At 40.8% G+C, this 13,406-nt stretch overlaps 1 protein-coding gene across 1 annotated transcript in view; it reads left to right on the top strand.

Annotated features, from left to right (window-relative positions):
• Positions 1 to 3,486: 3,486 nt before the first annotated feature.
• The window catches only part of LOC136748347 (myosin-7B), a 33,180-nt gene continuing 23,260 nt past the window's right edge, over positions 3,487 to 13,406 (top strand). The window contains exons 1-7 of the mRNA XM_066702020.1: positions 3,487 to 3,530; positions 4,905 to 5,293; positions 5,573 to 5,652; positions 6,384 to 6,669; positions 7,963 to 8,060; positions 8,789 to 8,945; positions 10,442 to 10,567. Of these exons, the coding sequence (XP_066558117.1) occupies positions 5,078 to 5,293; positions 5,573 to 5,652; positions 6,384 to 6,669; positions 7,963 to 8,060; positions 8,789 to 8,945; positions 10,442 to 10,567 (963 nt within the window). The 5' untranslated portion in view covers positions 3,487 to 3,530; positions 4,905 to 5,077. The remainder of the gene's footprint in view (positions 3,531 to 4,904; positions 5,294 to 5,572; positions 5,653 to 6,383; positions 6,670 to 7,962; positions 8,061 to 8,788; positions 8,946 to 10,441; positions 10,568 to 13,406) is intronic.

The following is a 13,406-nucleotide window of genomic DNA, read 5'->3' as shown; positions in this document are numbered from 1 at the left end:
ATAATAATAATAATAATAATAATAATAATAATAATAATAATGGGAGTTAAAGTGTGGCGGGCCAGAAAGTGGGTGTCCTTTTGAATGAATGATTGTTTTTTTCAATGTGTCAGTTACAGTGGCAGTATGAAAGTGTGGCAGTGTGGCAGTGTGGCAGTATGGCAGTGTGGCAGTGTGGCAGTGTGGCAGTATGACAGTATGGCAGTGTGGCAGTATGGCAGTGTGACAGTGTGGCAGTATGACAGTATGACAGTGTGGCAGTATGGCAGTGTGGCAGTGTGGCAGTATGACAGTATGGCAGTGTGGCATTATGGCAGTGTGACAGTGTGGCAGTGTGGCAGTATGGCAGTGTGACAGTGTGGCAGTATGACAGTGTGGCAGTGTGGCAGTATGACAGTATGGCAGTGTGGTAGTATGGCAGTGTGGCAGTGTGGCAGTATGGCAGTATGACAGTGTGGCAGTGTGGCAGTATGACAGTATGGCAGTGTGGCAGTGAGGCAGTGTGAGAGTGTGGCAGTGTGGCAGTATGGCAGTGTGACAGTGTGGCAGTATGACAGTGTGGCAGTGTGGCAGTATGGCAGTGTGGCAGTGTGGCAGTATGACAGTGTGGCAGTATGGCAGTATGACAGTGTGGCAGTATGACAGTGTGGCAGTATGACAGTGTGGCAGTGAGGCAGTGTGAGAGTGTGGCAGTGTGGCAGTATGGCAGTGTGACAGTGTGGCAGTATGACAGTGTGGCAGTGTGGCAGTATGGCAGTGTGGCAGTATGACAGTGTGGCAGTATGGCAGTATGACAGTGTGGCAGTATGACAGTGTGGCAGTATGACAGTGTGGCAGTGAGGCAGTGTGAGAGTGCAGGGATAACGCCTGTGTGGACAGGAGACGCACCAGGCAGGGAAGTGACGGAAGACACCGCTGTCCGCAGCGCAGCCCACAGCTACAGGGTTTTGCGTGAACAGTGAACTGGGATTGCATTACATAATTACGGAAATATCGGAAACGGCAGCCGTGCATATTTCAATGAAACATTTCTTTCAAAGACCATTTCCACCTCATTCCAGCGTGGACACCAGTGAAACCAGTGATGAATTACCTTGGAGCGACGGAGCAGCCCGAGGCCTGATGACGCGCCGGCGAGGCGAGGCTGCTGCTGTTCACAGGTGCGTTTTGTTGGCGACAAGTCAGTCAGCAGATGTTTTTGTTCAACACACGGATGAATCATTTTAGACCCCCCCTCACCCCCGATTTACATAAAGTAACCGCTTACACTTTTCTAGAAAAAAGGGACATATGTATGTTTTTTTTGTTGTTGTTGTTTTTGAAACGCAAAATCCATCACTTTACTATAACGTTCCCACGTAATTAAATACAAATAATACAATATTATTTGTATTTAATTACGGGGGAACTTTATAATACATTATTATTATTATTATTATTATTATTATTATTATTAGTAGTAGTAGTAGTAGTAGTAGTAGTAGTATTATTATCAGACATCTAATAATTTCTGGAGTAGGCCTATGACATAGAATGGCAACATGTACTAGGAGTGGATTAGTCTAATGAATTAGACGCAGTTATCCTCCTACTTAAATAATAATTACAAAACCAATGTAATAGGTGACTAATTAGAAAACAATGTCTCCACGGATACTACCGACGTCTGTGGTGTTTGAGTTTGTCACGGAAACAGTACTTCATATCCACCGTGCCTGAGTTGTGAAAGTATTTACAAGAAAATTGGTTGTTTAATCACATATATACATATTTTAATACACCCACAATCCCCCATCCACCCTCTGCTTCCAACAAAAACAAACATTTAAAATCATGCCACAAGACAAACTGACATTTTGGCATTAACATAGAGTACACACATGACCGCTTGTGTTGCCTACCTGGCAAAATTGAACACTTTGAGAGTTTCAGCTAATTGCCTTTTGTTTTAGACTTTTAGACATCTGTATCTGTGGTCACTAAATCTTGTGGAGAGATGTTTCTTTGAAATGAAAAAGTTGTATTTATACGTCCAATCGTATTGATCGATTGTAATTTGAAACTGTAGTTGTCTGTGATGGGGAGGACTTTGTGTATGTAGAGGGAAACTCTTTGTCAGATATGTTTGAGGCCCTTTTTCCCCAGTAGACTTAATTTCGTTCCTCCTAATGTGGATATTTTGCTTCAGTAATTTGTATTTATTAACTTTGGAAAAAGGTCTGAACTTCCATTAACTGCCTTTGAGATTGATTGAGATCCTTCTGCTGGACTCCTTTGCCCAATTCTCCATCTTGTTCCAATTTATGGAATGCCAGAGGCTTTTAAGAGATTCCCAAACTCCCACTGGTGCACAAAGACAGCGCTGGTCAGAAGAAATAGCTATCATTGAAGATAACATGACTATCTATCTGGACACAGACAGGATCAACACATACATTTTTAAGCACAATGAGAAGTTACTGGTTCAGTATGTCTTAAACAGAAACAAATATATTTTCCACCCACTGGGAATATTGTTCAGATGAAATGTCATTGACAATATCCAGTGCACTTGGCACACTAGTTTAATGCCAAATAAATGGTTTTATAACCTAAAGGTGTGGTGTTCTTTCCTTTTTTGTAATGTTCTCATGAGCTCTTAGGCCTAATACAGATGGATGTTCTGCTCTGACTTGTATTTTCCAGAGTATCACTGCTCTGTCACCCGTTCCTGACTGTCTACATAAGTGATATTCCAGACATTTCTGTGTTGGATCTTACTCTCTGAGACAATACAGGCCAAACATATTTTTGTATATGTGGCTCAACAGAAACACATCTTGATTGTGGATTTGGAGGCAATCCCATGAAATAGTTTTAGCATTGCATTGCAAATTACAGTATTTTGAAAAGTGATTTGGGATATGGAAACACAAATGTAATAATCTCTACAGTGCAGCTATGAAACCTACATAATTCACACTTTAAATACATCTAGACAATTTCCAGGATAAAGGCTGCTGTGAACAGCTTTGGTTCCTTAGTTAGAGCAAATTGAAATATAGTATAAAGATCAATGTCTTACTATAGTAAGACGGTCTGATGTCAGCACTCATCAAATGTAATTGAAACTTAATCATATCAAACAGCAGAAGGAAGAAGTGTGTTAAACATTTCTTCAGAACAGTCTGTGAAGACAAATGCCAAAGTGTATGTGACTTTAGGTTCCCGTGATCCTGCCGTAAGTGAGATATGTTTCTCACATCATTCAATGCTAATGTGATCGCACCTTGTGTATAGCGGAAAGGGTTAATAAGTCTATGGCTCTAGCCATGTGAGGAATTCTGCCTGGTCTGTCCTGCCCTTCTGTTGCACTCACTGTGTTCAACTGCCAGGTCTGTAGTGGATTTGAGATAAGCCACTCTGTGTACCCTGGTTACTATGGTCACAGTCCTCAGCTCCACAATAACAACCACCAATGAGAATCAGAGAAATCCTGAGCAGTCCAGAGGGCTTTATAGTAGTCATTGCCGCAGGGGGACTGTGTAAAGGTAAGGGATACATTTTGGCCATGGAGCTATCTGTGTTTTGTTTTGCAGTTATACCAAGCAGTGGTGTGGCTTGCCTTGACATTTGTACCCTGTGTATGGTTAAGGTTTCATTTATGGTCAGATGCATGCATTCGTATTATAAGCAGAAATGTTACTCACCCCAAACCCAAGGGATCCTTTGTTTTACAAGGTATACTGTACTGCTGTGGCTTAGGGGATATTGTCAGACATGGCATTTGTGCGCTTCCAGGTTATACTGATGATCCCAAAGGTCTGTACAAAAGGCCTAATGGTTTGGTTTTCTAGGAAGAAGAAGGATAAAAAGCAGACAGACCAGATTGTGTCTTATAAAGACCTCTGTTTCCATATTGAGGACAACTGCATAATTGAGGCGTGTGCTGTCTGGCAAGTTTTTTGTCACAGAGCTTGAATTTCCTTCAGAATGTGAAAGAACACATATTTGTGTGTTTTCATACTCCAATAGCTCTATCAATTGATTTACCTACTATTATAATTTCCAGTATACAAAGATATTCCCTCACCCCTTAGAATTACGCTGGTTGGCATGGTGCCTTTTCACCTTGAGCACGTACTGATTACCTCTGTTTTGATGTCTTCTATTTCTAACCTCTTGCAGATTCCTAAATCCCAATTGATTTGAGTTCTTATGCCCCCTATCGATAACACTAGGAATACAAGCAGAAAAACTGTATCTTTTACAGGATTTCTGAAAAGTATCTTGTTTGTGGTAAGATCTGAGTGATACCAGCAGACAGATGTTGAAAGGTTTTCATATATAGAAAGGTGAGAGAGTGTTAATTGATGAATTATGTATTTGCATTTCCAGTTATGCATTCTATAGTATTTATTTTTTATTCAGTGAAAAAGACTCGTCAAAAATTTTTACTCCAAACAAATCTGTTAAATCTAAACAAAAAGGAAAAAGGTTGGCATAAATGTATATTGACTTGATGTGACTCCACCAGTAAAATTGTTGAATCACCACTAAAAGTAGTATTTTAGTTTCCTGCCACAATTGACTTTGGAGACAGTGGATGTCTATGGGAAGATTCAAACATCTTGTATTCCCAGTATGCATTAAAGATGATGGAAAGCATCTTTATGTATAAGAATAAGTGGCAAAATAATTTAGATTCGTACTTTTGTTGCCAAAAAAATGCCCCTCCCCAAAACAAAAAAATAATAATATCTGCTTTCTTTAAATAAAAAATAACCCACAACACATTTATGTTCTCTGGTGTACCATGAAATTAGATTTGGATCCCCCAGCAGGAACACACCCAGTAAAGGATCTAAGCAAGTTCTAGAATAATAGTTTGATGCAACTCTTAATAGTTTTGTATTCTGTTGTAGGGCGTGTGAATGTTTGCTGACATCGTGAGAATACTAGAATTATCCTGTCTCAGAGATCTGCTGGAAACTGTCCCTGTAAATTGATCGTCCTCTCTAGCCAGAGACAATTCCTCTGAGCCACGCAAAACCTTTCCATCGGCTGTCAAGTGACCCACTCCAGCACCAGTAGAGTCATGTCCCAGTTCAGAAGGAACCATGATGGGGGTTGGTACTTGTGGGATTACAGCAACAATGGCTGGGGGTCCCTGAGCTCAGAACTGTCCAGAACCCCACCAGGACACAGGAAGTCAGAGTCTCCAAGGACCAGGCCCTCTCTGCGATCCTCTAGCCCACTTTCCCTAAGCCTGCTAGAGTCTCCTGAGAGGCGGAGGTCTCCCATGAAGGCTCAGGTGAGTGAAGATGAGGCAGGAGCAATCATGTTGTTATTCTGTCTCATGTGTTTCATGTGTAACCCAACTGGTTTCAATTTTTTTCTTCTCTCTCTCCTCGTCTCTCACTCTCTCTGCAAATCGTGCTTACGGTAGTCCTCTAGACTATATCAGATGGTGGCACTGGTGTTGTCTGTATTTATTGCATGTGTGTCTCGGCGGAAACTGAATCTCTCAGACACCATGAAATAGTATGTAAGACTCACAAACACCCTGTCTTCGTGATTTTGTTTCTGTCAGGCCTCACACTGGTCAGCCAGCTCTGTTCCAGGTTTGGACTATCTGGAGACTACCCACAGAGGGCTGTACTCAACCTACAGGTCAGCAGCACCATGGCTGAATGATTTGACTTCACAAATGTTTTTCAAAATGTTTGCAAATGATAGGTTCTTCTTCTCTATTGTTAAAATAAGTATCTACATGGCTGAATCCATTTCTCACTTTCCCTTGGTTCCTAAGCTGTCAATTATTGAAACTTCCTCCTGAATATCATTTGAACCTCCACAATCAGAGTTATGCAAGCCTACTGTACATCAGGACATTTTGTTCATCATCGAAGATTTGTGGTTTATAATAGTGTGATGTGTTTTATTACAACTTTGTTGCTGGGATGACGTGTCTAATGTCCACCAAAGTAGCCAGGCAGCCTGGCAGCGTGTGGAAGCAATTTTGATGCACATGCTGTGGTTGGGATGCCAGGGAAGTGGAAGCACTTTAGCACTCCACCGGACTGTAAGATTGAACTACAGACTGAGAGATGCTTCTCCACTTCAAGCTGGGGAAGACAGTGCCACTATGGAAAGGGATCTCACAAAAAATATCCTTATGACATTCAACAGCCTTTGAGCAGTACATTCACATTCAAGGAAAAGCCAGAAACATTCCCTGCATTAGACAAGCAGAGCAGTAAGCACTTTATGAAAAGCAAACAGTGGTTGAAAAAAACAACTTCAACTTCAGTATAAATAGGCTCTGAGGCTGCATGTGCTTAGTGATTTCAATGTGCCTCTTTTACTGTGCTTAATTTTTCACTATTAACCCCTCACTGCAGTTCCTGTGGGAGTGAGGGGTGTGTGGATGATTTAGACAACCCTGGGCCAAAGAGATGGCACTCCCTCTCTCGTCTGGCCCCTGAGGGGGCTCCTCGTCCCCTCTCACCCCCTGGGCCTGAGCTGCGGACAGCCCTGGCGGAGAGCGGGGCGCGGAGGGCTGAGCTGGTCAGGCAGCTGAGGGAGGCTCACAGCCGGCTGGAAGAGCAGACCGAGCACCTCCGCTCGCGAGACAGCCAGCTGGAGGCCAGCCAGGCCGGGACAGAGCTGCTGAACCTCAAACACAAGGTAAGGGGACACAGCTGTGAGACCGGACAGATTAAGGTCTTGTAGCGGGATTTGTCACATTCTCAGTGTTCCAATCCCTTTCAGCTCAGGATTTTGGCCCATCTAGATTATTTTTTTATTAATAGAAGGTTTCAACTGTCTTTTCTGCATAGCACACAGTGTGTGCGCATGCCTGAGACTTTTAAAAGGGAGGGTGCAGCAGTTTTTCTTTAGTCCGTAGTGTCCAACCTTCAATAGCAGAGCGTAGAGACCTTGCAGGACTGTTTAAGGGGGTTCTGTGTGAAATGCTTGATATGAGATGCTCTCCATTTTAAAGAGACAATCTACAAAACAACAACTGTCTGATGGACTGACAAACACAATGAATATACACCAGTCAGTTTCAGTATGTCTGAAAACACTTTTGAGATTATGGATAAGGTATTTTACCTTTGGCAAGGGAATTCTTGACTTGTTTTTGCCCTGTAAAACTGCATGTTCCTGTAGGCCAGTGCAGCTGCAATTCAAGTGGAACTTGAAAACTAGCAGAGAGAAATCAACTGTGGTGTACTGCCTTTTTTTTTTTTTTAACAATAGTTTTTTATTTGTTTACCATAACAGGAAAATAAAACAATTGGACATAGTACACATGGATACAAACTAAGAATTGGGAGCTCTAAAACAAGTAAAAAAAAATAAAAAAAAAAATAATAATAATAATAAATTATAAATAAATAAAATAAAATAAGGGGGGGTAGGGGTTAGGGCCTAGGGCCTAATTAAAATAAGCTTCTGAGATAAGAAAAGGCATCTGTCCATGCCGTTACGGTTTTTGCACTGGCATGATGCAATCTAGCTGTACTTCTCTCCACCAAAACGTGTACTGCCTTTTGAGAGCAATTGTAACCTTGTATATTTTTTTTTCCAAGACTATTTCATTAAAGATGCTCTCTTGACATTTTCTCCATTCAGTCATTCATGTTGTCCTGCCTATGGGCCTCTAAGCTAACAAGCCTGTTACTCCCTTTCTGCTCTTGTTTTAAAGAGCCCTTCCTGTCATTAGTTCTCCATTAGGCAGCAACTTCCTATTTCAGCAAATTTTTTGTCCACTTCTTTCAAAGAGGTTATCGTCTCTGGAATACATTTGAAATTAATGTTTTGCACTAATTTCGACTTCACAAAATTGGTTCATCTATTTCCTTTTGGAAATGTGCAACCTGCATTAATCTGTGAACAGCTTCCACACTTCCATGGACTCCAAGTAGAGTATATGTATTGTCCCTGGCCCTGTGTGACTTGGTGTCTCTCTCACAGCAACTGGCTCTGGCAGTCAGTGCCCTGGAAGAGGAGAAGGCGACAGCAGAGCTGTGTCGTTTCGAGGAGAGTCGGCGCCGTGGGGAACTCCAGGACAAGTAAGTCCCTGAGGCAGCCCCAGCTGAGGAGTATATAGGAAGATATAGGAATTTTAATTGAGATGAGTTTTATACCTTGCTGTTCATAGTTTCACCTGAGATATCTTAATCAAAGTCATAGATCAGACTCTGAAACAGAAAGTACCACAGTCTCAAAAGAAAAGCATTCGATCAAAAGCCGTGAACATTATTTTTATAAATCATGTTTTTAAACTTGATCCATACTGTGTATATCTGAGCACATTTCTAAGGCCTGTATGTTTCTCTGCTCAGATGTCATACATGTTGCAGGAGCTAGGTTCACTTTTGAGTGAGTATGGCCTGGATGTCTGCCTGCTGGCGTCTGTAAGCCAGTCCAAACATTCTTGATAGGGTTCAGTTCAGCAGAACTCACTGACCTGGCAAATAGTACAGGCATACAACTAACAGCAATCCGATAAAGTGCACCATTGCCTCACTAAAAATTGTTATGTTGTGTTTAAAAATTTGGAATAGTGCCACTGGCGGTAACTGCCCTCACTCCTGCAAAAAAATGCTTTCAATGAAATGAACCTGGGAGCTTTGACTAACAGAGGTGTCTGGAGGCTCAGAAGAGGTTGCTATACAGAGACTGAGGGATAAAAGTAGCCCAAGGGATTGCGCCACTGTTAGAAAGGGAAAAGTTGTAATCACGTTTTGTCCACGTCTGCTCCTAATTATGCTTTTCCTTGATGTGTGTGTGTATGCAGGGTCCTGCAGCTGGAGTTTGACATGCTGAAGATGAGGTCTATGCTGGAGAGAGGCAGCACAAGGCCCATACCGACTCACAGCCAAGGGCACAACACTGTCACCCGCACCCCTCTGAGCAGCACTTTGCCCAGGACACACGAAGACTTCTATAAACAGGTACAGTGCTGTCCTCTCCTTAGATTGTATAATGAGAAACCTACCAAGAGATGTTTAGATATGCATTTTACAAAATTTCTTACTTGTATGTATATGTCTGTGGGATTTTCTGCTGTGAACCTTTTCATCATGAAATACCAACCATTTCAGTTACTAAATTCATGTCAAATCTTAATGTAAGGAATCAAGAACACATTCAATAGGCTCAAAAGGCTATGACAGCCCCCCATTCTTGCTCTTCCATTAGAAATCTTTTAAGGACATTGAATCATCAACCAACACATCAGATAACAATACAAGGAGAAACCCAGAACTAAAGTGCTATCTTTTGGAGAGTTGCAAGCCATAAGGTTGATGTTGAGCCAAGCGCTGAAACTGATAATATGTTTTGAACTGTCAGAAAAAAATCTTAACAATGGCTGTAAATGTGTATCTTTTGTTAGGATTGGTAGATTTAGAGTTTTATAAAACTGTCACTTTGATTTTGGGTTTGATGTGGAAAACATTATATGATGCTGATCTATCTGCTGTAAACCTTTTATAGTGGAATAAAGTGAGAGTATTAATGGTTGGCCGTATACCAAGATGTTGTCATGTTTTCTCATCTGATAATGCTGGCTATTGGTGATAACAGAACTGAATAGGTGACGTCCTCCACCCATTCCCTCTTCCCTGTCTCTCCCCTGTTTCTTCCTGGGCCTGTCTAGGCAGGCCTCACCCTCTCAGTCATCACAAAGGAGAGTTTCTGAGAAAGGGCGCTCCACAATAGGGCCTGCTGAGATTTGGATCAAGCTCTGTACTGTAAACACTGTCCTCCCCAAAGCCTGTACATGTGGTCCTGGCCTACACCAAAAGCTCACTCTCCCAGGCTAAAATGCTATTGTGCTCCGGTAACAAGACACAATTTTCAAATTAATTTCTCAGAAACATCAGTTCTCAATAAAATGAAGTGTGGTTGTAATGAATATTGTTTTATTGTTCCCCGACCTTGCCAAATTCAATTTGTAACTTGCTGTTTACTTGCGTTCACATGTCATGTCTGGTCAAAAGTGTATTTGATTGGTGTAACAGAAACAATACGAAAGATAGCATCACATCCTTTGTTAAAAACAGAAACATAACAAATATAAAATGAATGGATAAGTTACTTTTTATAACATAGTTATTTCTTAATATTTATTTAAGAGCACTTGTAAACACACAGGGAATAGGTCAGTTCTGCCGTCTAAATACAATTTGAAAAGCCACGCTTGTCTGCAAATTTGTATTTTGGGATCTTTCCAGGATGAACTTGTTTGATGAACTTGAAGGTTTTAGATGCCACTGACATCTCATGAGGTACTAGCTGCTCAAGTGGCCTCCTTCTGGTCTGTCTGTAACCTATGAAAATTGTGCACTGCTTGGAGCCTTCAGAGGTCTTTGTTTTAGTTTTTTTGCATTTACTCTCTCTTCCTCTCTCTCTGTCTCTCTCCCTCTCTCTTTATGTCGGGCTGCAGGGAAAGGAGCAGGCGGAGCGTGAGGCCCACGAGGCTAAAGAGGCGCTGAGAGACTGCCAGGAGAGAGTCGAGGCTCTCGAGGTCGAGAGAGACCAGGCCCTGCAGAAGCTTCGTGCCTCCAAAGAGGTCAGTGTGTCCCAGGCTTACCTGGTTACCCCCTTTATATTACAGCATAAACGCACTCAACCCTAAATTAATAATTAAGTAAGTAAATAAATAAATAAATACATAAATAAATAAAATACCAAAGATGTGATTTTTGTGAGATAAACATATGACCCGATATGCTTTTGGTTAACCTTTAAGAATCCAGTGTGACTGGGTTTTGCTTGTCACAAACGTATATCAGGTTTAATAAACATATTTTATCCTAATTTGCTAGGTCCCTCTATGTGACATATTTGTTAGAATGAATCCCAAGGGTTAACTACTTCATTCATTTGAGTGAAGACAAAGACTGGGACTGAGGCCTATGTCATTTTAGCGCATCAAATATTTGTTTGTAGTTGTAATCTTGCTATGCACGAAGTCACACCTTATATGGGAGACCAGTCTTCTCGAGTCTCAAGTCTTAACAGAATCTGGTAACTGAAATAAGTGAAAACAACTGAGAATAATATAGAACATTCAGCTATATTTATCATTAGTCAAATTCCACTAAGACTAGAGTCAAAAGTGCCAAATGTTTTAATCTGACAACAGTTTTCTAACTCAGAATTTACACAGCTGTCTGCTGAGGGGAATCTGATGGAAATATCTGTGAACTGGTCTCTGGTGGCACCTCAGGGTTAGAAGTCACACATAGATAATTCACAACAGTGTGTAACTGTATCCACTTTATCAAGATCTACCTACCGCATTGGAGCTAGCAGCACCAGCTCTTAGGAGGCTTAAAAAAACAGAAAATAAAAGCTGAGAACTAGGAGTCTCTGTTTTCAGCCACCTCCACATACATAAGTAGTCCCCCATTTACTTCAGTAGGGGCTTTGATGTTCAGGAGTAGTAATCCCAAAAGATGTGACCAGCAAATCTTGTGAACCAAAAGTGATTTTAGGCAGCAAACTGGCCCTGCCAAAGATAGGGAGTTGGTTTTGAGTGTTGACGCTTTTTTCAACATTTCAAGTTTTTCCATCACAGAGCAGCTCGTCAGAGTCTGAAGAATGCAACATGTAATTCCCTATCAACATTGAACATAAACTTGGTGAAACATAGAGGGCCCGAAACATATCTGTGCATCAGACATACAAATGGGAAACTGCAAATACAGTGGGTCTTGAACAATATAATGGAAAATCATGAAGCACGATACAAATAACAGTGGTCAACCTGAAATACTGTAAAACTACTGTAATCATTATTGTAATTATAATTATAATTATTATATATTCTCTTAAAATGTTCAGCTACTGTAAAGGTCATCTGGAGAAAAAAAAGTTAAATATTTTCATTTACAAATTACTGATGTTAACGTTCAGTAAGTTCAGATGGAGCTTTAGTTTTCTAGTACTTGACAAATGGCACACGCAATGCTTTCAGACAGCAGTTAGTTAAGCAATTGTGAATATTTTTCAGTCATGGCAAAGTTGCAGTTTGGCAGCATGCTATCAAATCACAGCCGGAAGGCAGAGGTTAACAGCAGAACCATTTCCACTTTACATTATTCTATGTTCTCTGTGATTAATAATCCTAGATGAGCATTAGATAGAAATGTTCAATACGATCACTAACATATCAGCAATTCAGTTATACCTAATTCCCATGTACTTGTGTTCATATACCAGAAGGTAGTTGATATATCAATCTCCTGTGTGAATGCTATAGGTTCTAATGCTTGAACTGCGCCATGTACATTTCTTATTTATACAATATAAATAAATGAGCAAACAAACACAAGTACATGGAAATTAGGCATACCGGAACAGCTGGTATGTTAGTAATCGGATTGAACATTTCTATGAAAGGTAAACCTATAAGAAGGATTATTAATCACAGAATAATGTAAAAGTGGAAATGAATCTGCTTTTAACCTCTGCCTTTGGATGCTGCCAAATAGCAACTCTGCACACTCATCCTTAATTCAAATCCTTTGTGTTTACAGTATGAAGCTCAGCCTTCCTTGCCCACAGCTTGGGCCCCGAGTCATAATGCACTAATCACCTCATTACCGGCATTTAATTAAATACACACAGATGTGAAACAGGTGGCTTCCTCCCTAAAACTGATTTCAATTGAGTGCTGTCCGTTCTGAGATAAAAAGGCCTTCTTTACTGGAGTGACTCAAACCTAATTCTTCTGCTTCTTATGAATTGATTACCAGACACCCTTATCCAGATCGACTTACAGTTTACACAAGAAACATTTCAAAACATAACAAAGTGCAGTAATACAATAAATACAAAAAACGATAAGCATACATCGTAGTACAATGAGCTAACAAGTGCAAAAATAATACAGTTAAAGGGAACAGGAGGCATAAGAGAATAATACATTAATCTCTCACGACGAAGACGATCCCAAGAAACATGAGCTTCCATTTCAGTTCATCTGAAGGCATTTGATAACAAAGGAATCTGTTTCTCTTTCTGTCTATAGAGCAGGAACAGCATGGGTGGTGTATACCTCCTCTAACTGTCGAATGGGTCCTGGGTTAGATAGCAGAAATCAGGCTTTGAAAGGGATTTGTCAAAGTAAATACTATTTAAAGCCAATCTTTGTTTTTGTCTTAGTGTCTGTGTCAAAGTAAACCCCTGTTTAGATTTACTCCAACAGACCTAGAGGTGGATTAAATCAAAGTGCAATTGGTCTTCTTTCCTGTGCTGTATAATAGACAGCACTGACTGATCCTTTGGATTGATTTACACCAGGTGTGCTTTTACTGAGCACGGCTGCAGGCTGATTAATAAATATTGCAAACCACAGTGAACCTCAGTGCTTCCTCACTCAAAGTCTTCTCGCTCCCTTCATG

This window comes from Amia ocellicauda, chromosome 4, assembly GCF_036373705.1.
Source record: "Amia ocellicauda isolate fAmiCal2 chromosome 4, fAmiCal2.hap1, whole genome shotgun sequence".
In the NCBI taxonomy this organism is placed as follows: domain Eukaryota; kingdom Metazoa; phylum Chordata; class Actinopteri; order Amiiformes; family Amiidae; genus Amia; species Amia ocellicauda.
This window is presented reverse-complemented; position numbering and strand designations above follow the sequence as displayed.